General features: G+C 42.9%; 2 protein-coding genes and 1 long non-coding RNA gene across 14 annotated transcripts in view; 1 reads left to right on the forward strand and 2 right to left on the reverse strand.

Annotated features, from left to right (window-relative positions):
- Positions 1–18,705, forward strand: part of LOC127929789 (plastin-3-like) — a 64,785-nt gene extending 46,080 nt beyond the window's left edge. For both annotated transcript variants that reach the window (XM_052518159.1, XM_052518160.1), the window contains 6 exons: positions 6,096–6,291; positions 10,912–10,990; positions 12,949–13,200; positions 14,355–14,478; positions 15,768–15,892; positions 16,150–18,705. In XM_052518159.1, coding sequence (XP_052374119.1) covers positions 6,096–6,291; positions 10,912–10,990; positions 12,949–13,200; positions 14,355–14,478; positions 15,768–15,892; positions 16,150–16,282 — 909 coding nt within the window. In that variant the 3' untranslated portion in view covers positions 16,283–18,705. The remainder of the gene's footprint in view (positions 1–6,095; positions 6,292–10,911; positions 10,991–12,948; positions 13,201–14,354; positions 14,479–15,767; positions 15,893–16,149) is intronic.
- On the reverse strand, positions 1,733–6,089 carry LOC127929788 (uncharacterized). 8 transcript variants are annotated; one of them, XM_052518158.1, is made up of 5 exons: positions 5,316–6,089; positions 3,632–3,761; positions 3,346–3,397; positions 2,721–2,746; positions 1,733–2,512 (listed from the first exon to the last, which is right to left on the reverse strand). In XM_052518158.1, the coding sequence occupies exons 1-5, from the start codon at positions 5,513–5,515 to the stop codon at positions 1,799–1,801; spliced, it is 1,122 nt and encodes a 373-aa protein (XP_052374118.1). In that variant the 5' UTR covers positions 5,516–6,089; the 3' UTR covers positions 1,733–1,798. The 8 variants fall into 8 exon arrangements, with proteins under 8 accessions (XP_052374118.1, XP_052374116.1, XP_052374115.1 ...); XM_052518156.1 differs by lacking the exon at positions 3,346–3,397 and having other exon boundaries at positions 1,733–2,850; XM_052518155.1 differs by lacking the exons at positions 2,721–2,746; positions 3,346–3,397; positions 3,632–3,761 and adding an exon at positions 3,059–3,240 and having other exon boundaries at positions 1,733–2,486; positions 5,000–6,089.
- LOC127929790 (uncharacterized) lies at positions 10,999–12,247 on the reverse strand. Of its 4 annotated transcripts, none has more exons than XR_008136269.1 (5): positions 12,100–12,247; positions 11,934–12,050; positions 11,466–11,738; positions 11,154–11,348; positions 10,999–11,114 (listed from the first exon to the last, which is right to left on the reverse strand). It is a non-coding gene; the product is annotated as an uncharacterized LOC127929790 (long non-coding RNA). The 4 variants fall into 4 exon arrangements; XR_008136270.1 differs by having other exon boundaries at positions 11,154–11,309; positions 11,466–11,777; XR_008136268.1 differs by having other exon boundaries at positions 11,466–11,777.
- Positions 18,706–22,377: the final 3,672 nt, after the last annotated feature.

Here is a 22,377-nt window from a genome sequence, read left to right on the forward strand (position 1 = left end):
CTCCTTCTCCAAAATCCAGTCAGCTGATGTTCTGAAAGAGCTGCAAAATCTGGACCCCTACAAATCAGCCGGGCTAGACAATCTGGACCCTTTCTTTCTAAAATTATCTGCCGAAATTGTTGCCACCCCTATTACTAGCCTGTTGAACCTCTCTTTCGTGTCGTCTGAGATTCCCAAAGATTGGAAAGCAGCTGCGGTCATCCCCCTCTTCAAAGGGGGGAACACTCTTGACCCAAACTGCTACAGACCTATATCTATCCTACCCTGCCTTTCTAAGGTCTTCGAAAGCCAAGTCAACAGATTACTGACTATTTAGAATCTCACTATACCTTCTCCACTATGCAATCTGGTTTCAGAGCTGGTCATGGGTGCACCTCAGCCACGCTCAAGGTCCTAAACGATATCTTAACCGCCATCGATAAGAAACATTACTGTGCAGCCGTATTCATTGATCTGGCCAAGGCTTTCGACTCTGTCAATCACCACATCCTCATCGGCAGACTCGACAGCCTTGGTTTCTCAAATGATTGCCTCGCCTGGTTCACCAACCACTTCTCTGATAGAGTTCAGTGTGTCAAATCGGAGGGTCTGCTGTCCGGACCTCTGGCAGTCTCTATGGGGGTGCCACAGGGTTCAATTCTTGAACCGACTCTCTTCTCTGTATATATCAATGAGGTCGCTCTTGCTGCTGGAGAGTCTCTGATCCACCTCTACGCAGACAACACCATTCTGTATACTTCTGGCCCTTCTTTGGACACTGTGTTAACAACCCTCCAGGCAAGCTTCAATGCCATACAATTCTTCTTCCGTGGCCTCCAATTGCTCTTAAATACAAGTAAAACTAAATGCATGCTCTTCAACCGATCGCTACCTGCACCTACCCGCCTGTCCAACATCACTACTCTGGACGGCTCTGACTTAGAATACGTGGACAACTACAAATACTTAGGTGTCTGGTTAGACTGTAAACTCTCCTTCCAGACCCATATCAAACATCTCCAATCCAAAGTTAAATCTAGAATTGGCTTCCTATTTCGCAACAATGCATCCTTCACTCATGCTGCCAAACATACCCTTGTAAAACTGACCATCCTACCAATCCTCGACTTTGGCGATGTCATTTACAAAATAGCCTCCAATACCCTACTCAACAAATTGGATGCAGTCTATCACAGTGCAATCCGTTTTGTCACCAAAGCCCCATATACTACCCACCATTGCGACCTGTACGCTCTCATTGGCTGGCCCTCGCTTCATACTCGTCGCCAAACCCCACTGGCTCCATGTCATCTACAAGACCCTGGTAGGTAAAGTCCCCCTTATCTCAGCTCGCTGGTCACCATAGCATCTCCCACCTGTAGCACACGCTCCAGCAGGTATATCTCTCTAGTCACCCCCAAAACCAATTCTTTCTTTGGCCGCCTCTCCTTCCAGTTCTCTGCTGCCAATGACTGGAACGAACTACAAAAATCTCTGAAACTGGAAACGCTTATCTCCCTCACTAGCTTTAAGCACCAACTGTCAGAGCAGCTCACAGATTACTGAACCTGTACATAGCCCACCTATAATTTAGCCCAAACAACTACCTCTTTCCCAACTGTATTTAATTTATTAATTTATTTTGCTCCTCTGCTCCCCATTATTTTTATTTCTACTTTGCACATTCTTCCATTGCAAAACTACCATTCCAGTGTTTTACTTGCTATATTGTATTTACTTTGCCACCATGGCCTTTTTTGCCTTTACCTCCCTTCTCACCTCATTTGCTCACATTGTATATAGATTTTTTCATACTGCATTATTGACTGTATGTTTGTTTTACTCCATGTGTAACTCTGTGTTGTTGTATCTGTCGAACTGCTTTGTGTGTGTGTGTGTGTGTGTGTGTGTGTGTGTGTGTGTGTGTGTGTGTGTGTGTGTGTGTGTGTGTGTGTGTGTGTGTGTGTGTGTGTGTGTGTGTGTGTGTGTGTGTGTAAATATAGACTGACCTGCAGATGGATAAATATAGACTGACCTGCTGATGGATAAATATAGACTGATCTGCTGATGGATTAATATAGACTGACCTGCTGATGGATAAATATAGACTGACCTGCTGATGGATAAATATAGTCTGACCTGCTGATGGATAAATAAATATAGTCTGACCTGCTGATGGATAAATATAGACTGACCTGCTGATGGATAAATATAGTCTGACCTGCTGATGGATAAATATAGACTGACCTGCTGATGGATAAATATAGACTGACCTGCTGATGGATAAATATAGACTGACCTGCTGATGGATAAATATAGTCTGACCTGCTGATAGGTAAATATAGTCTGACCTGCTGATAGGTAAATATAGACTGACCTGCTGATGGATAAATATAGACTGACCTGCTGATGGATTAATATAGTCTGACCTGCTGATAGGTAAATATAGTCTGACCTGCTGATAGGTAAATATAGTCTGACCTGCTGATGGATAAATATAGACTGACCTGCTGATAGGTAAATATAGACTGACCTGCTGATGGATAAATATAGACTGACCTGCTGATGGATAAATATAGTCTGACCTGCTGATAGGTAAATATAGTCTGACCTGCTGATAGGTAAATATAGTCTGACCTGCTGATGGATAAATATAGACTGACCTGCTGATAGGTAAATATAGACTGACCTGCTGATGGATAAATATAGACTGACCTGCTGATGGATAAATATAGTCTGACCTGCTGATGGATAATTATAGACTGACCTGCTGATGGATAAATATAGTCTGACCTGCTGATGGATAATTATAGACTGACCTGCTGATAGGTAAATATAGTCTGACCTGCTGATGGATAAATATAGACTGACCTGCTGATAGATAAATATAGACTGACCTGCTGATGGATAAATATAGACTGACCTGCTGATGGATAAATATAGACTGACCTGCTGATGGATAAATATAGACTGACCTGCTGATGGATAAATATAGACTGACCTGCTGATGGATAAATATAGACTGACCTGCTGATGGATAAATATAGACTGACCTTCTGATGGATAAATATAGACTGACCTTCTGATGGATAAATATAGACTGACCTGCTGATGGATAAATATAGACTGACCTGCTGATGGATAAATATAGACTGACCTGCTGATGGATAAATATAGACTGACCTGCTGATGGATAAATATAGACTGACCTGCTGATGGATAAATATAGTCTGACCTGCTGATAGGTAAATATAGTCTGACCTGCTGATAGGTAAAATATAGACTGACCTGCTGATGGATAAATATAGACTGACCTGCTGATGGATTAATATAGTCTGACCTGCTGATAGGTAAATATAGTCTGACCTGCTGATAGGTAAATATAGTCTGACCTGCTGATGGATAAATATAGACTGACCTTCTGATGGATAAATATAGACTGACCTGCTGATGGATAAATATAGACTGACCTGCTGATGGATAAATATAGACTGACCTGCTGATGGATAAATATAGACTGACCTGCTGATGGATAAATATAGACTGACCTGCTGATGGATAAATATAGACTGACCTGCTGATGGATAAATATAGACTGACCTGCTGATGGATAAATATAGTCTGACCTGCTGATGGATAATTATAGACTGACCTGCTGATAGGTAAATATAGTCTGACCTGCTGATGGATAAATATAGACTGACCTGCTGATAGATAAATATAGACTGACCTGCTGATGGATAAATATAGACTGACCTGCTGATGGATAAATATAGACTGACCTGCTGATGGATAAATATAGACTGACCTGCTGATGATGGATAAATATAGACTGACCTGCTGATGGATAAATATAGACTGACCTGCTGATGGATAAATATAGACTGACCTGCTGATGGATAAATATAGACTGACCTTCTGATGGATAAATATAGACCTGCTGATGGATAAATATTCTGATGGATAAATATAGACTGACCTGCTGATGGATAAATATAGACTGACCTGCTGATGGATAAATATAGACTGACCTGCTGATGGATAAATATAGACTGACCTGCTGATGGATAAATATAGACTGACCTGCTGATGGATAAATATAGACTGACCTGCTGATGGATAAATATAGTCTGACCTGCTGATAGGTAAATATAGACTGACCTGCTGATGGATAAATATAGACTGACCTGCTGATGGATTAATATAGTCTGACCTGCTGATAGGTAAATATAGTCTGACCTGCTGATAGGTAAATATAGTCTGACCTGCTGATGGATAAATATAGACTGACCTTCTGATGGGTAAATATAGACTGACCTGCTGATGGATAAATATAGACTGACCTGCTGATGGATAAATATAGACTGACCTGCTGATGGATAAATATAGACTGACCTGCTGATGGATAAATATAGACTGACCTGCTGATGGATAAATATAGACTGACCTGCTGATGGATAAATATAGACTGACCTGCTGATGGATAAATGACCTAGACTGACCTGCTGATGGATAAATATAGACTGACCTGCTGATGGATAAATATAGACTGACCTGCTGATGGATAAATATAGACTGACCTGCTGATGGATAAATATAGACTGACCTGCTGATGGATAAATATAGACCTGCTGATGGATAAATATAGACTGACCTGCTGATGGATAAATATAGTCTGACCTGCTGATGGATAATTATAGACTGACCTGCTGATAGGTAAATATAGTCTGACCTGCTGATGGATAAATATAGACTGACCTGCTGATAGGTAAATATAGTCTGACCTGCTGATGGATAAATATAGACTGACCTGCTGATAGGTAAATATAGACTGACCTGCTGATGGATAAAAATATATACTGACCTGCTGATGGATAAATATAGACTGACCTGCTGATGGATAAATATAGACTGACCTGCTGATAGGTAAATATAGACTGACCTGCTGATGGATTAATATAGACTGACCTGCTGATAGGTAAATATAGACTGACCTGCTGATGGATTAATATAGTCTGACCTGCTGATAGGTAAATATAGACTGACCTGCTGATGGATAAATATAGACTGACCTGCTGATAGGTAAATATAGACTGACCTGCTGATGGATTAATATAGTCTGACCTGCTGATAGGTAAATATAGACTGACCTGCTGATAGGTAAATATAGTCTGACCTGCTGATAGGTAAATATATAGTCTGACCTGCTGATAGGTAAATATAGACTGACCTGCTGATGGATAAATATAGTCTGACCTGCTGATGGATAAATATGGACTGACCTGCTGATGGATAAATATATAGACTGACCTGATGATGGATAAATATAGACTGACCTGCTGATGGATAAATATAGACTGACCTGCTGATGGATAAATATAGACTGACCTGCTAATGGATAAATATAGACTGACCTGCTAATGGATAAATATAGTCTGACCTGCTGATGGATAAATATAGACTGACCTACTGATAGGTAAATACCGGTTATTAATGAGGATATATACAGGGGGTAATTTGTAAAGTGACTATGCATAGATAATAAACAGAAACTAGCAGCAATGGTACAATGTTGTACACAATGGAAAATACATAAGCATAAATATGGGTTGTGTTTACAATGGTGTCTGTTCTTCACTGGTTGCCCTTTTCTCGTGGCAACAGGTCACATATCTTGCTGCTGTAATGGCACACTGTGGGATGTCACCCAGTAGATATGGGAGTTTATCAACATTGGATTTGTTTAAGAATTCTTTGTGGATCTGTGTGATCTGGGGGAAATATGTGTCTCTAATATGGTCATACATTGGGCAGGAGGTTAGGAAGTGCAACTCAGTTCATTTTGTGGGCAGTGAGCACATAGCCTGTCTTCTCTTGAGAGCCATGTCTGCCTACGGCGGCCTTTCTCAATAGCAAGGCTATGCTCACTGAATCTGTACATAGCCAAAGCTTTCCTTAAGTTTGGGTCAGTCACAGTGGTCAGGTATTTTGCCGCTGTGTACTCTCTGTTTAGGGCCAAATAGCATTCTAGTTTGCTCAGTTTTTTGTTGATAAATCTGTGTATATAACTAACTGTCAGCTCTCTCTCTCTCTCTCTCTCTCTTCCCCCTCTCCAGGAGAAAGATGACCTGCGCAGGGCAGAGAGTATGCTGGTTCAGGCTGACAGGTTGGGCTGTAGACAGTTTGTGACCCCCACTGATGTGGTCTGTGGGAACCCCAAACTCAACCTGGCGTTCGTTGCCAACCTGTTTAATAAATACCCATCACTCACCAAGCCTGAGGGGCAGGACCTGGACTGGGCCAAACTGGAGGGTGGGTACACTTATAATATACTCTACGTGTTTCTATTTGATTTATTTTACCTTTATTTAACCAGGCAAGTCAGTTAAGAACAAATTCTTGTTTTCAATGACGGCCTAGGAACAGTGGGTTAACTGGTCTAGGAACAGTGGGTTAACTGCCTGTTCAGGGGCAGAACGACAGATTTTTACCTTGTCAGCTCGGGGGTTTGAACTTGCAACCTTCCAGTTACTAGTCCACCGCTAGGCTACCCTGCCGCCCCATGTACCACCAAGTCAATTCTGCTCTGCCCAGAGTACCTCGGAAGTACACACTCATGCGTATTTTACTAGTAAGCCTATGGTCTCATGACTCTTCTCAAGTACCCCTGTAGATATACCTAGTACCAATGTAGATATACCTAGTACCCCTGTAGATATGGGGCGGCAGGGTAGCCTAGTGGTTAGAGCGTTGGACTAGTAACCGAAAGGTTGCAAGTTCGAATCCCCGAGCTGACAAGGTACAAATCTGTCATTCTGCCCCTGTACAGGCAGTTAACCCACTGTTCCTAGGCCGTCATTGAAAATAAGAATTTATTCTTAACTGACTTGCCTAGTAAAATAAAGGTAAAAAAAATAAAAAATATATATACCCCCTGTAGATATACCTAGTACCCCTGTAAATATACCTAGTACCCCTGTAGATATATCTAGTACCCCTGTAGATATATCTAGTACCCCTGTAGATATACCCCCTGTAGATATACCTAGTACCCCTGTAGATATACCCCCTGTAGATATACCTAGTGCCCCTGTAGATATACCCACTGTAGATATACTTAGTGCCCCTGTAGATATACCCCCTGTAGATATACCTAGTACCCCTGTATATTTACCCACTGTAAATATACCCCCTGTAGATATACCTAGTACCCCTGTAGATATACCCCCTGTAGATATACCTAGTGCCCCTGTAGATATACCCCCTGTAGATATACCCCCTGTAGATATACCTAGTACCTCTGTAGATATACCCCCTGTATATATACCCCCTGTAGATGTACCTAGTACCCCTGTAGATATATCTAGTACCCCTGTAGATATACCCCCTGTAGATATACCTAGTACCCCTGTATATTTACCCACTGTAAATATACCCCCTGTAGATATACCTAGTACCCCTGTAGATATACCCCCTGTAGATATACCTAGTGCCCCTGTAGATATACCCCCTGTAGATATACCCCCTGTAGATATACCTAGTACCTCTGTAGATATACCCCCTGTATATATACCCCCTGTAGATGTACCTAGTACCCCTGTAGATATATCTAGTACCCCTGTAGATATACCCCATGTAGATATACCTAGTACCCCTTTAGAAAAACCTAGTACCCCTGTAGAAAAACCTAGTACCCCTGTAGATATACCTAGTACCCCTGTAGAAAAACCTAGTACCCCTGTAGATATACCTAGTACCCCTGTAGATATACCTAGTACCCCTGTAGATATACCCCCTGTAGATATACCCCCTGTAGATATACCCCCTGTAGATATACCCCCTGTAGATATACCCCCTGTAGATATACCTAGATATTACCCTGTAGATATACCCCTGTAGATATTACCCCTGTAGATATACCCCTGTAGATATACCCCTGTAGATATACCCCTGTAGATATACCCCTGTAGATATACCCCCTGTAGATATACCCCTGTAGATATACCCCTGTAGATATACCCCTGTAGATATACCCCTGTAGATATACCCCTGTATATATACCCCCTGTAGATATACCCCTGTATATATACCCCTGTAGATATACCCCTGTAGATATACCCCTGTAGATATACCCCTGTAGATATACCCCTGTAGATATACCCCTGTATATATACCCCCTGTAGATATACCCCTGTAGATATACCCCTGTAGATATACCCCCTGTAGATATACCCCTGTAGATATACCCCTGTAGATATACCCCTGTAGATATACCCCTGTAGATATACCCCTGTAGATATACCTAGTACCCCTGTAGATATACCCCCTGTAGATATACCCCTGTAGATATACCCCTGTAGATATACCCCTGTAGATATACCTAGTACCCTGTAGATATACCCCTGTAGATATACCCCTGTAGATATACCCCTGTAGATATACCCCTGTAGATATACCTAGTACCCCTGTATATACCCCTGTATATACCCCTGTAGATATACCCCTGTAGATATACCCCTGTAGATATACCCCTGTAGATATACCTAGTACCCCTGTAGATATACCCCTGTAGATATACCCCTGTAGATATACCCCCTGTAGATATACCCCTGTAGATATACCTAGTACCCCTGTAGATATACCCCTGTAGATATACCCCTGTAGATATACCTAGTACCCCTGTAGATATACCCCCTGTAGATATACCCCTGTAGATATACCTAGTACCCCTGTAGATATACCCCTGTAGATATACCCCTGTAGATATACCCCTGTAGATATACCCACTGTAGATATACCTAGTACCCCTGTAGATATACCCCTGTAGATATACCCCTGTAGATATACCCCCTGTAGATATACCCCCTGTAGATATACCCCCTGTAGATATACCCCCCTGTAGATATACCCCTGTAGATATACCCCTGTAGATATACCCCTGTAGATATACCCCTGTAGATATACCTAGTACCCTGTAGATATACCCCTGTAGATATACCTAGTACCCTGTAGATATACCCCTGTAGATATACCTAGTACCCCTGTAGATATACCCCCTGTAGATATACCCCTGTAGATATACCCCCTGTAGATATACCCCCTGTAGATATACCCCCTGTAGATATACCCCCTGTAGATATACCCCCTGTAGATATACCCCTGTAGATATACCCCCTGTAGATATACCTAGTACACCTGTAGATATACCCCCTGTAGATATACCCCCTGTAGATATACCCCCTGTAGATATACCCCCTGTAGATATACCCCCTGTAGATATACCTAGTACCCGTGGTGATGAACTGACATCTGACATGCTGTATAGAGTATATCAGTAAATACTCATAAACACACCTCTGATTCTGCTCTCTGTAGATCTGTGTATAGAACTCCCCCTGCTGGCTCTCAACAGAATTACACTCATTTTGAAAGGGGGCTGAACTTCCTTATTTAGGTTTCATTCTCCTCATTATGAAATGCGTCTGGGAAGCGTCTTTCTTTTTCCCAATGCAGTTAACACACACACAGTGGTAACACACACACACACGTCTCCCCACTAAATACACCCAGTGGTAACACACACACACACGTCTCCCCACTAAATACACCCAGTGGTAACACACACACACACACACACACACACACACACACACACACACACACACACACACACACACACACACATTGCGTTGTAGAACGTCTCTCTGAATAACGGGCGTGGTTTTGGCTTAACTGAGACGTTAGCTAGCCAATGGGAGCGTTGTAGAACGTCTCCTGAATAACGGGGCGTGGTTTTGGCTTAACTGAGACGTTAGCTAGCCAATGGGAGCGTTGTAGAACGTCTCTCTGAATAACGGGGTGTGGTTTTGGCTTAACTGAGACAACGCTAGCTAGCCAATGGGAGCGTAGTAGTACACCGCTCTGAATAACGGGGTGTGGTTTTGACTGAACTGAGACAACGTTAGCTAGCCAATGGGAGCGTAGTAGTACACCGCTCTGAATAACGGGGTGTGGTTTTGACTGAACTGAGACAACGTTAGCTAGCCAATGGGAGCGTAGTAGTACACCGCTCTGAATAACGGGGTGTGGTTCTGACTGAACTGAGACAACGCGAGCTAGCCAATGGGAGCGTAGTAGTACACCGCTCTGAATAACGGGGTGTGGTTCTGACTGAACTGAGACAACGCGAGCTAGCCAATGGGAGCGTAGTAGTACACCGCTCTGAATAACGGGGTGTGGTTTTGACTGTGTTGGGAAAAAGAAAGACCCGTCTGAGAACCAGATGTGGGTCTGGGAGGTGTGTTTTGATGTGGCTGTCTCTTGTGTGTGTTTGAAGGTGGGAAGAGTTTGGACATTCACCCTGTCAAAACAGTTACAGTCACTCACCTTTCTACAGATAACTAGCAGTCTAACCAGGTCTTGTGTCTGGAAGTAGCCTAGGATATCTAGCCTAGGATATCTAGCCTAGGATATCTAGCCTAGGATATCTAGCAAACTAGCCAGCTTCTTTCACCAATTATCTTCAGCTGGCCGGTGTCAAGGTGGAGGTTTTGTCATCTTTAACATATTGTCCCATGTACAGTACACACACACACGTCTCCCCTACTAAATACACCCAGTGGTAACACACACACACACACACACACGTCTCCCCTACTAAATACACCCAGTGGTAACACACACACACACACACACGTCTCCCTACTAAATACACCCAGTGGTAACACACACACACACACGTCTCCCCTACTAAATACACCCAGTGGTAACACACACACACACACACACACGTCTCCCCTACTAAATACACCCAGTGGTAACACACACACACACACACACGTCTCCCCTACTAAATACACCCAGTGGTAACACACACACACACACGTCTCCCCTACTGAACACACCCTGTGGTAACTCCTCCTGTTTCCTCAGGTGAGACGAGAGAGGAGAGAACCTTCAGGAACTGGATGAATTCTCTGGGAGTCAACCCTCATGTTAACCATATATACGGGTAACTACTTTACTATAATATCAACCCTCATGTTAACCATATATACCTTTACTATAATATCAACCCTCATGTTAACCATATATACCTTTACTATAATATCAACCCTCATGTTAACCATATATACCTCTACTATAATATCAACCCTCATGTTAACCATATATACCTTTACTATAATATCAACCCTCATGTTAACCATATATACCTTTACTATAATATCAACCCTCATGTTAACCATATATACCTTTACTATAATATCAACCCTCATGTTAACCATATATACCTTTACTATAATATCAACCCTCATGTTAACCATATATACCTTTACTATAATATCAACCCTCATGTTAACCATATATACCTTTACTATAATATCAACCCTCATGTTAACCGTATATACCTTTACTATAATATCAACCCTCATGTTAACCATATATACCTTTACTATAATATCAACCCTCATGTTTACCATATATACCTTTACTATAATATCAACCCTCATGTTAACCATATATACCTTTACTATAATATCAACCCTCATGTTAACCATATATACCTTTACTATAATATCAACCCTCATGTTAACCATATATACCTTTACTATAATATCAACCCTCATGTTAACCATATATACCTTTACTATAATATCAACCCTCATGTTAACCATATATACCTTTACTATAATATCAACCCTCATGTTAACCATATATACCTTTACTATAATATCAACCCTCATGTTAACCATATATACCTTTACTATAATATCAACCCTCATGTTAACCATATATACCTTTACTGTAATATCAACCCTCATGTTAACCATATATACCTTTACTGTAATATCAACCCTCATGTTAACCATATATACCTTTACTATAATATCAACCCTCATGTTAACCATATATACCTTTACTGTAATATCAACCCTCATGTTAACCATATATACCTTTACTATAATATCAACCCTCATGTTAACCATATATACCTTTACTATAATATCAACCCTCATGTTAACCATATATACCTTTACTATAATATCAACCCTCATGTTAACCATATATACCTTTACTATAATATCAACCCTCATGTTAACCATATATACGGGTAACTACCTTTACTATAATATCAACCCTCATGTTAACCATATATACCTTTACTATAATATCAACCCTCATGTTAACCATATATACCTTTACTATAATATCAACCCTCATGTTAACCATATATACGGGTAACTAGCTTTACTATAATATCAACCCTCATGTTAACCATATATACGGGTAACTACCTCTACTTCCCCCTCTCTTCCCTCCCTCTCTCTCCTCTTCCCCTCTCTCCCTCACTCCCTCCCCTCTCTTCTCCCCTACTTCCTCCCCCTCCATCTACCTCCCCCTCTCTTCCCTCCCTCCCTCCCTCCCTCCCTCCCTCCCTCCCTCCCTCCCTCCCTCCCTCCCTCCCTCCTCCCTCCCTCCCCCTCCCTCCCCCTCTCTCCCCCCTCTCCCCTCCCTCCCCCTCTCTTCCCCCTCTCTCCCTCCCTCCCTCTACCTCCCCCTCTTCCCTCCCTCCCCCCCCTCCCTCCCCCTCTTCCCTCCCTCCCCCTCCCTCCCTCCCCCTCTCTCCCCTCCCTCTACCTCCCCCTCTCTTCCCTCCCTCCCCCTCTCTCCCCCTCTCTTCCCTCCCTCCCTCCCCCCTCTACCTACCCCCTCTCTCCCCCTCTCTTCCCTCCCTCCCCCTCCCTCCTTCCCCTTTATCTCCCCTCCCTCTACCTCCCCCTCTCTTCCCTCCCCCTCCCTCCCTCCCTCCCTCCTCCCTCTACCTCCCCCTCTCTTCCCTCCCCCTCTCTCCCCTCCCTCTTCCCTCCCCCTCTCTTCCCTCCCCCCCCTCCCCCCCCTCTCTTCCCTCCCCCTCCCCCCTCTCTTCCCTCCCTCCCCCTCTCCCTCCCCCTCTCTTCCTCCCTCCAGTGATCTGTTAGATGCGCTGGTCATCCTCCAGCTGTATGAGAGGATTAAGGTTGCAGTGGACTGGGACCACAAAGTCAACCGCCCTCCCTACCCCAAGCTAGGGGCCAACATGAAGAAGCTGGAGAACTGTAACTACGCAGTGGACCTCGGGAAGGCCAAGGCAGGGTTCTCTCTGGTCGGCATCGGAGGACAGGACCTTAACGACGGAAACCCCACCCTCACCCTGGCTCTGGTCTGGCAACTGATGAGGAGGTAGGAGAGAGAGAGAGAGGGAGGGAGGGGGGAGGTAGAGAGAGGGGGTGGGACCTGACGAATAGATCACCTCCTCCTGCTCCTCTATCAGCCTGACTAATAGATGACATGTTCCTCTCTCAGACCTGACTAATAGATAACATGTTCCTCTATCAGACCTGACTAATAGATAACATGTTCCTCTATCAGACCTGACTAATAGATAACATGTTCCTCTATCAGACCTGACGAATAGATCACCTCCTCCTGCTCCTCTATCAGACCTGACTAATAGATAACATGTTCCTCTCTCAGACCTGACTAATAGATAACATGTTCCTCTATCAGACCTGACTAATAGATAACATGTTCCTCTCTCAGACCTGACTAATAGATAACATGTTCCTCTCTCAGACCTGACTAATAGATAACATGTTCCTCTATCAGACCTGACTAATAGATAACCTCCTCCCGATCCTCTATCAGACCTGACTAGTAGATCACCTCCTCTATCAGACCTGACTAATAGATAACATGTTCCTCTATCAGACCTGACTAATAGATCACATCCTCCTGCTCCTCTATCAGACCTGACTAATAGATAACATGTTCCTCTATCAGACCTGACTAATAGATAACATGTTCCTCTATCAGACCTGACTAATAGATCACCTCCTCCTGTTCCTCTATCAGACCTGACTAGTAGATAACATGTTCCTCTATCAGACCTGACTAATAGATAACATGTTCCTCTATCAAACCTGACTAATAGATAACATGTTCCTCTATCAGACCTGACTAATAGATAACATGTTCCTCTCTCAAACCTGACTAATAGATAACATGTTCCTCTATCAGACCTGACTAATAGATCACCTCCTCCTGCTCCTCCATCAGACCTGACTAATAGATCACCACCTCCTGCTCCTCTATCAGACCTGACTAGTAGATCACCTCTATCAGACCTGACTAATAGATAACATGTTCCTCTATCAGACCTGACTAATAGATAACCACCTCCCGATCCTCTATCAGACCTGACTAGTAGATAACCTTTACCTCATCCTCTATCATACCTGACTAATAGATAACCACCTGACCCTCTATCAGACTTGACTAACCGATAACCACCTCCTGATCCTCTATCAGACCTGACTAATAGATAACCTCCTCAGATACACTCTGAATGTTCTGGAGGACCTTGGACATGGAGAGGCTGCTAATGATGACCTCATCATCAACTGGGTCAACAGAACCCTGACTGGAGCCGGGAAGAACTCTAAGATCTCCAGCTTCAAGGTGACAAGACATATGGAACGGGGTGGCTTTATAATGTCTGTTATACTGTGTGATCTGTGAATCACTAGGAACTCTCAGTTACTAAACCGTAGACCCAGTGTTTCTCTATAGCTCTAAACCCAGTGGTTCTCTATAGCCCTAAAACCAGTGGTTCTAAAAAGCCCTAAAACCAGTGGTTCTCTATAGCTCTAAACCCAGTGGTTATCTATAGCTCTAAACCCAGTGTTCTCTGTAGCTCTAAACCCAGTGGTTCTCTATAGCTCTAAACCCAGTGGTTCTCTATAGCCCTAAAACCAGTGGTTCTAAAAAGCCCTAAAACCAGTGGTTCTCTATAGCTCTAAACCCAGTGGTTGTCTATAGCTCTAAACTCAGTGTTCTCTATAGCTCTAAACCCAGTGGTTCTCTATAGCTCTAAACCCAGTGGTTCTCTATAGCTCTAAACCCAGTGGTTCTCTATAGCTCTAAACCCAGTGGTTCTCTATAGCTCTAAACCCAGTGTTCTGTATAGCTCTAAACCCAGTGTTCTCTATAGCTCTAAACCCAGTGGTTCTCTATAGCTCTAAACCCAGTGGTTCTCTATAGCTCTAAACCCAGTGGTTCTCTATAGCTCTAAACCCAGTGTTCTCTATAGCTCTAAACCCAGTGTTCTCTATAGCTCTAAACCCAGTGTTCTGTATAGCTCTAAACCCAGTGTTTTGTATAGCTCTAAACACAGTGTTCTGTATAGCTCTAAACCCAGTGTTCTGTATAGCTCTAAACCCAGTGTTCTGTATAGCTCTAAACCCAGTGTTCTGTATAGCTCTAAACCCAGTGTTCTGTATAGCTCTAAACCCAGTGTTCTGTATAGCTCTAAACCCAGTGTTCTGTATAGCTCTAAACCCAGTGTTCTGTATAGCTCTAAACCCAGTGTTCTGTATAGCTCTAAACCCAGTGTTCTATATAGCTCTAAACCCAGTGTTCTATATAGCTCTAAACCCAGTGTTCTATATAGCTCTAAACCCAGTGTTCTATATAGCTCTAAACCCAGTGTTCTATATAGCTCTAATCCCAGTGTTCTATATAGCTCTAAACCCATTGTTCTATATAGCTCTAAACCCAGTGTTCTATATAGCTCTAAACCCAGTGTTCTATATAGCTCTAAACCCAGTTGTGTGTGTGTGTGTGTGTGTGTGTGTGTGTGTGTGTGTGTGTGTGTGTGTGTGTGTGTGTGTGTGTGTGTGTGTGTGTGTGTGTGTGTGTGTGTGTGTGTGTGTGTGTGTGTGTGTGTGTGTGTCACTCTCTCTCTCCAGGATCGTGTTATCAGCAGTAGTCTTCCTGTCCTGGACCTGATTGACTCCATCCAGCCACGCAGCGTGAACTATGACCTTGTCAAGACTGGAACGCTCTCCGACGTCGACAGATTGGACAATGCCAAGTCAGTCTGACATACACATGCAGACACGCACCACATACACACACACGCACCACATACACACACACGCACACAGACACACGCATGTACCACACAAACGCACACACACGCAGATACACACACACACGCAGACACACACACCGCAATGTGTCGTTTGGGACACTACGGTATAGGTTTGGGGCTGGAAAAGTCTGGTACAATACTGTAATAACTAGTGTTATATGGTTTACTGACCCCTGACTTCTAACCTCTGCCTCCAGGTACGCTGTGTCCATGGCAAGGAAGATCGGAGCCCGTGTGTACGCCCTACCAGAGGACCTGGTGGAGGTGAAACCTAAGATGGTGATGACTGTGTTCGCCTGCCTCATGGGACGGGGTATGAAGAGGGAATAGCACTTCAGCCACACCATCAGCCTGTGCCTCAGCCTCTAGCCTGTTTGCTAAAAGGCTTCTGGCTTAAACAATGAAAACAGCCATATTATATTAGATACATATTGAATGAAAGTGGCCATACTGCTCCACAGCTGATTTGATGACTCTGATCTGATTTGATGACTCTGGTCTGATTTGATGACTCTGGTCTGATTTGATGACTCTGGTCTGATTTGATGACTCTGGTCTGATTTGATGACTCTGGTCTGATTTGATGACTCTGATCTGATTTGATGACTCTGATCTGATTTGATGACTCTGATCTGATTTGATGACTCTGGTCTGATTTGATGACTCTGATCTGATTTGATGACTCTGATCTGATTTGATGACTCTGGTCTGATTTGATGACTCTGGTCTGATTTGATGACTCTGGTCTGATTTGATGACTCTGGTCTGATTTGATGACTCTGGTCTGATTTGATGACTCTGGTCTGATTTGATGACTCTGGTCTGATTTGATGACTCTGGTCTGATTTGATGACTCTGATCTGATTTGATGACTCTGATCTGATTTGATGACTCTGGTCTGATTTGATGACTCTGATCTGATTTGATGACTCTGATCTGATTTGATGACTCTGATCTGATTTGATGACTCTGGTCTGATTTGATGACTCTGTATATCTGCCTTTAACTTAAGACACAGTGTCACACTGTATGTGATGCTGTAGCTTTTCGTTGACCTCTGTGGTGAACATGAGACTGGACTATGGCTGTTTAAGGACATGTCATGTGGGGGATGACTGGAATCGCTCTCACAACAGTTCTTAGTTGAGAGATTGGACTCGAAGGTTCTGTAGGATTAGAGAGAGAGAGAGAGACAGAGAGAGATAGAGATTGAGAGAGAGAGATATATATAGATTGAGAGAGAAAGACAGAGAGATAGAGAGAGAGAGAAAGACCGAGCGATAGAGAGAGTGTGTTGCTTTGATTCAAAGATTTTTCATCGAATGGCCTTAAAGTTCAGTCGTAAACGGGTCCCTATGTCCCTAGTTTAGATTATTGACCAAATTACACAAAACATACCTACACAATAGAGTATTCCATGTTATTAGTATGTTTGACTGGTATATATGGAATCCCATGTTATTAGTATGTTATTAGTATGTTTTACTGGTATATATGGTATCCCATGTTATTAGTATGTTATTAGTATGTTTTACTGGTATATATGGCATCCCATGTTATTAGTATGTTTTACTGGTATATATGGCATCCCATGTTATTAGTATGTTATTAGTATGTTTTACTGGTATATATGGCATCCCATGTTATTAGTATGTTATTAGTATGTTTTACTGGTATATATGGCATCCCATGTTATTAGTATGTTTTACTGGTATATATGGCATCCCATGTTACTAGTATGTTTTACTGGTATATATGGCATCCCATGTTATTAGTATGTTTTACTGGTATATATGGCATCCCATGTTACTAGTATGTTTTACTGGTATATATGGCATCCCATGTTATTAGTATGTTTTACTGGTATATATGGCATCCCATGTTATTAGTATGTTTTACTGGTATATATGGCATTCCATGTTATTAGTATGTTTGACTGGTATATATGGCATCCCATGTTATTAGTATGTTATTAGTATGTTTTACTGGTATATATGGCATTCCATGTTATTAGTATGTTACTAGTATGTTTGACTGGTATATATGGCATCCCATGTTATTAGTATGTTTGACTGGTATATATGGCATCCCATGTTATTAGTATGTTTTACTGGTATATATGGCATCCCATGTTATTAGTATGTTTTACTGGTATATATGGCATCCCATGTTATTAGTATGTTTTACTGGTATATATGGCATCCCATGTTATTAGTATGTTTGACTGGTATATATGGCATCCCATGTTATTAGTATGTTTGACTGGTATATATGGCATCCCATGTTATTAGTATGTTTGACTGGTATATATGGCATCCCATGTTATTAGTATGTTATTAGTATGTTTGACTGGTATATATGGCATCCCATGTTATTAGTATGTTTGACTGGTATATATGGCATCCCATGTTATTAGTATGTTTGACTGGTATATATGGCATCCCATGTTATTAGTATGTTTGACTGGTATATATGTTATTAGTATGTTTGACTGGTATATATGGCCATGCCTTTAACAGAAAGGTAGCCAATCAACTATGCATAAACAATCTTTTTTGTTGTTGAAATAATGTAGTCGTTGAAAAGCAAAGCTTTAAATGTCCCTGACCAGTTAGTGATGTGTAATGGAACCTGTTAAAACACTACTATCGTTGGTGAGGAAGGATTTGGGGAGAGAAGCCTGTCTGAGTTACAGAGTCCTGTCTATACAGACGCCATGATCCTGAACGGATTAAATACAAATCTTCACGATATTACATGCTTCTGTTCTTTCATGTTCGTTTCAGATGGAGTGTTGCCAGGCATAGTGTGTGTGGATGTGTGAGTGTTGCCAGGCATAGTGTGTGTGGATGTGTGAGTGTTGCCAGGCATAGTGTGTGTGGATGTGTGAGTGTTGCCAGGCATAGTGTGTGTGGATGTGTGAGTGTTGCCAGGCATAGTGTGTGTGGATGTGTGAGTGTTGCCAGGCATAGTGTGTGTGGATGTGTGAGTGTTGCCAGGCATAGTGTGTGTGGATGTGTGAGTGTTGCCAGGCATAGTGTGTGTGGATGTGTGAGTGTTGCCAGGCATAGTGTGTGTGGATGTGTGAGTGTTGCCAGGCATAGTGTGTGTGGATGTGTGAGTGTTGCCAGGCATAGTGTGTGTGGATGTGTGAGTGTTGCCAGGCATAGTGTGTGTGGATGTGTGAGTGTTGCCAGGCATAGTGTGTGTGGATGTGTGAGTGTTGCCAGGCATAGTGTGTGTGGATGTGTGAGTGTTGCCAGGCATAGTGTGTGTGGATGTGTGAGTGTTGCCAGGCATAGTGTGTGTGGATGTGTGAGTGTTGCCAGGCATAGTGTGTGTGGATGTGTGAGTGTTGCCAGGCATAGTGTGTGTGGATGTGTGAGTGTTGCCAGGCATAGTGTGTGTGGATGTGTGGGTGTTGCCAGGCATAGTGTGTGTGGATGTGTGAGTGTTGCCAGGCATAGTGTGTGTGGATGTGTGAGTGTTGCCAGGCATAGTGTGTGTGGATGTGTGAGTGTTGCCAGGCATAGTGTGTGTGGATGTGTGAGTGTTGCCAGGCATAGTGTGTGTGGATGTGTGAGTGTTACCAGGCATAGTGTGTGTGGATGTGTGAGTGTTGCCAGGCATAGTGTGTGTGGATGTGTGAGTGTTGAGTTGAGCACGTGGTACTAGTTTTCTTTGTTGTGAACTCTGATTGCTCAGCTAGAGGATAGTGAAGTCAGAGTTACTGGAAGAGGAGTGTGTATGTGTGCTTATCAGCAAGATGTGAAGGTAACTATCGAAATAAAGGAAACAAAGTATATTGAAAGCAGGTGCTTCCTCACAGGTGTGGTTCCTGACTTAATTAAGCAATTAACATCCCCTCATGCTTATGGTCATGTATAAAAATGCCCAGTTGCCCATCATTATTTTGGCAGAAATGATTATGAACAACCAATGAAAATGGAGAGGAGGCGGGAGGACTGAGAGCAGACAGAGGAGGAGATGTCTGACAGGATTAGAAAACATGTGAGGGGAAAAAGTGATGGAAGAAGGGAGGAAGAGGACAAACAAAATTCTGCAGGAACGAGCAGCAAAAAAAGCTAAACAAGGTAAATTGAAAATATCAAGTTCTTCATTCTGCACATTAATGTCCTGTTTCCAGCTAGCCTAAATAATGAATTCAATACTCAATGTGATGCAAGCGAAAGCTAAAATGTGCTTTTCTATCTAATGTTAGCTAGCCAACAGTTTATCCTTTGTTACCAAGTTAGCTTGCTCGTAACAATGTAATCCTGCAGGCTAACAAGCCAGCTAAATAAACTCAGCAAAAAAAGAAATATCCTCACACTTTTCAGCAAACTTAATGTTTATATTTGTATGAACATAACAAGATTCAACAACGGCGACATAAACTGAACAAGTTCCACAGACGTGACCAACTGAAATGGAATAATGTGTCCCTGAACAAAGGAAAAAAAAAAATCTTGTGTGGCCACCAGCTGCATTAAGTACGGCAGTCCTTATGGACTGCACCAGATTTGGCCGTTCTTGCTGTGAGATGTTACCCCACTCTTCCACCAAGGAACCTGCAAGTTCCTGGACATTTCTGGGGGGAATGGCCCTAGCCCTCACCCTCCGATCCAACAGGTCCCAGACGTGCTCAATGGGACTGAGATCCGGGATCTTCTCTGGCCATGGCAGAACACTGACATTCCTGTCTTGTTGGAAATCACAGAACGAGCAGTATGGCTGGTGGCATTGTCATGCTAGAGGGTCATGTCAGGATGAGCCTGCAGGAAGGGTACCACATGAGGGAGGAGGATGTCTTCCCTGTAACGCACAGCGTTGAGATTGCCTGCAATGACAACAAGCTCAGTTCGATGATGCTGTGACACACCGCCCCAGACCATGACGGACCCTCCACCTCCAAATCGATCCCGCTCCAGAGTACAGGCCTCGGTGTAACGCTCATTCCTTCGTCAAAAGACGCGAATGCGACCATCACCCCTGGTGAGACAAAACCGTGACTCGTCAGTGAAGAGCACTTATTGCCAGTCCTGTCTTGTCCAGCGACGGTGGGTTTGTGCCCATAGGCGACGTTGTTGCCGGTGATGTCTGGTGAGGACCTGCCTTTGAACAGGCCTACAAGCCCTCAGTCCAGCCTCTCTCAGCCTATTGAGGACAGTCTGAGCACTGATGGAGGGATTGTGCGTTCCTGGTGTAACTCGGGCAGTTGTTGTTGCCATCCTGTATCTGTCCCGCAGGTGTGATGTTCGGATGTACCGATCCTGTGCAGGTGTTGTTACACGTGGTCTGCCACTGCGAGGACGATCAGCTGTCCATCCTGTCTCCCTGTAGCGCTGTCTTTGGTGTCTCACGGTACAGACATTGCAATTTATTGCCCGGGACACATCTGCAGTCCTCATGCCTCCTTGCAGCATGCCTAAGGCATGTTCACGCAGATGAGCAGGGACCCTGGGCATCTTTCTTTTGGTGTTTTTCAGAGTCAGTAGAAATTCCTCTTTAGTGTCTGCCTACCGTTTGTAAGCTGCTAGTGTCTTACAACCTTTCCACGGGTGCATGTTCATTAATTGTTTATGGTTCATTGAAAAAGCCTGGGAAACAGTGTTTAATCCCTTTACATTGAAAATCTGTGAAGTTATTTGGATTTTTACAAATTATCTTTGAAAGACGGGGTCCTGAAAAAGGGACGTTTCATTTTTTGCTGAGTTTACATTAGCTGCAGTGAAATGTCTCCACACATCAGATAGTGACATTTTCCTATAAAGATTAGGGAAAAATGAGTAAAAAAAAAATACAATTCCATGTACAGATAAATAGTTAAGCAGCTAGATTGAACATCTCCTTCGTAAGATACATGTTTAAACGCATGGACATGGGTGAATTAACACTCCTCAGTTAGAAATGATTTAAACACACTTTGCTGTAGGCTACTATTTACTTGTTAACAAATATAATGTATGTAATTTAAAATGTATTCACCCTACCCAGTATTGTAATCAAAACTTAGCAGAAAGCATGTAGTCCTTGGCTCAGACAGTGTAGTAGTGTGGGCTCAATAGCATCTCATTAGTGTGCAAGATCTTGAGAATCAGCTGTACATGTGATGGAAGCACTGTGCATGCAGAGGGTTACAATTCCATTGATAGTTTAACCAAATGTCCCAAGACCTTTATCCAATGTCACAAGACCTAGAATTGCCTTGTTTATCCCACAAAAAGGTTCACTGTTATAAGCTAATTGTTTTGATGAATTTAAACAAAATTACCCAAATTCCAGGACGTAGAAATATTCTGGAAATTTACCGAAAAGTTTCCGACCCTTTTGCAACTCTACCTAGGCCTTCACTCCCCCCTCTCTGAGATATCTACTGCAGCCCTCATCCTCCACATACAACACCTGTTCACTCCCCCCTCTCT

Source organism: Oncorhynchus keta, chromosome 4, assembly GCF_023373465.1.
Source record: "Oncorhynchus keta strain PuntledgeMale-10-30-2019 chromosome 4, Oket_V2, whole genome shotgun sequence".
NCBI classification, from domain to species: Eukaryota; Metazoa; Chordata; class Actinopteri; order Salmoniformes; family Salmonidae; genus Oncorhynchus; species Oncorhynchus keta.

What these genes read in the sequence shown, in the direction of transcription:
- LOC127929788 (XM_052518150.1), bottom strand. Translation starts at nt 5,515, where the DNA reads ATGCATAGTCACTTTACAAATTACCCCCTGTATATATCCTCATTAATA. An exon ending in CTATATTTACCTATCAGCAG is followed by an intron (nt 3,241 to 4,999) that starts GTCAGACTATAT and finishes ACCTATCAGCAG; the next exon opens with GTCAGACTATATTTACCTAT.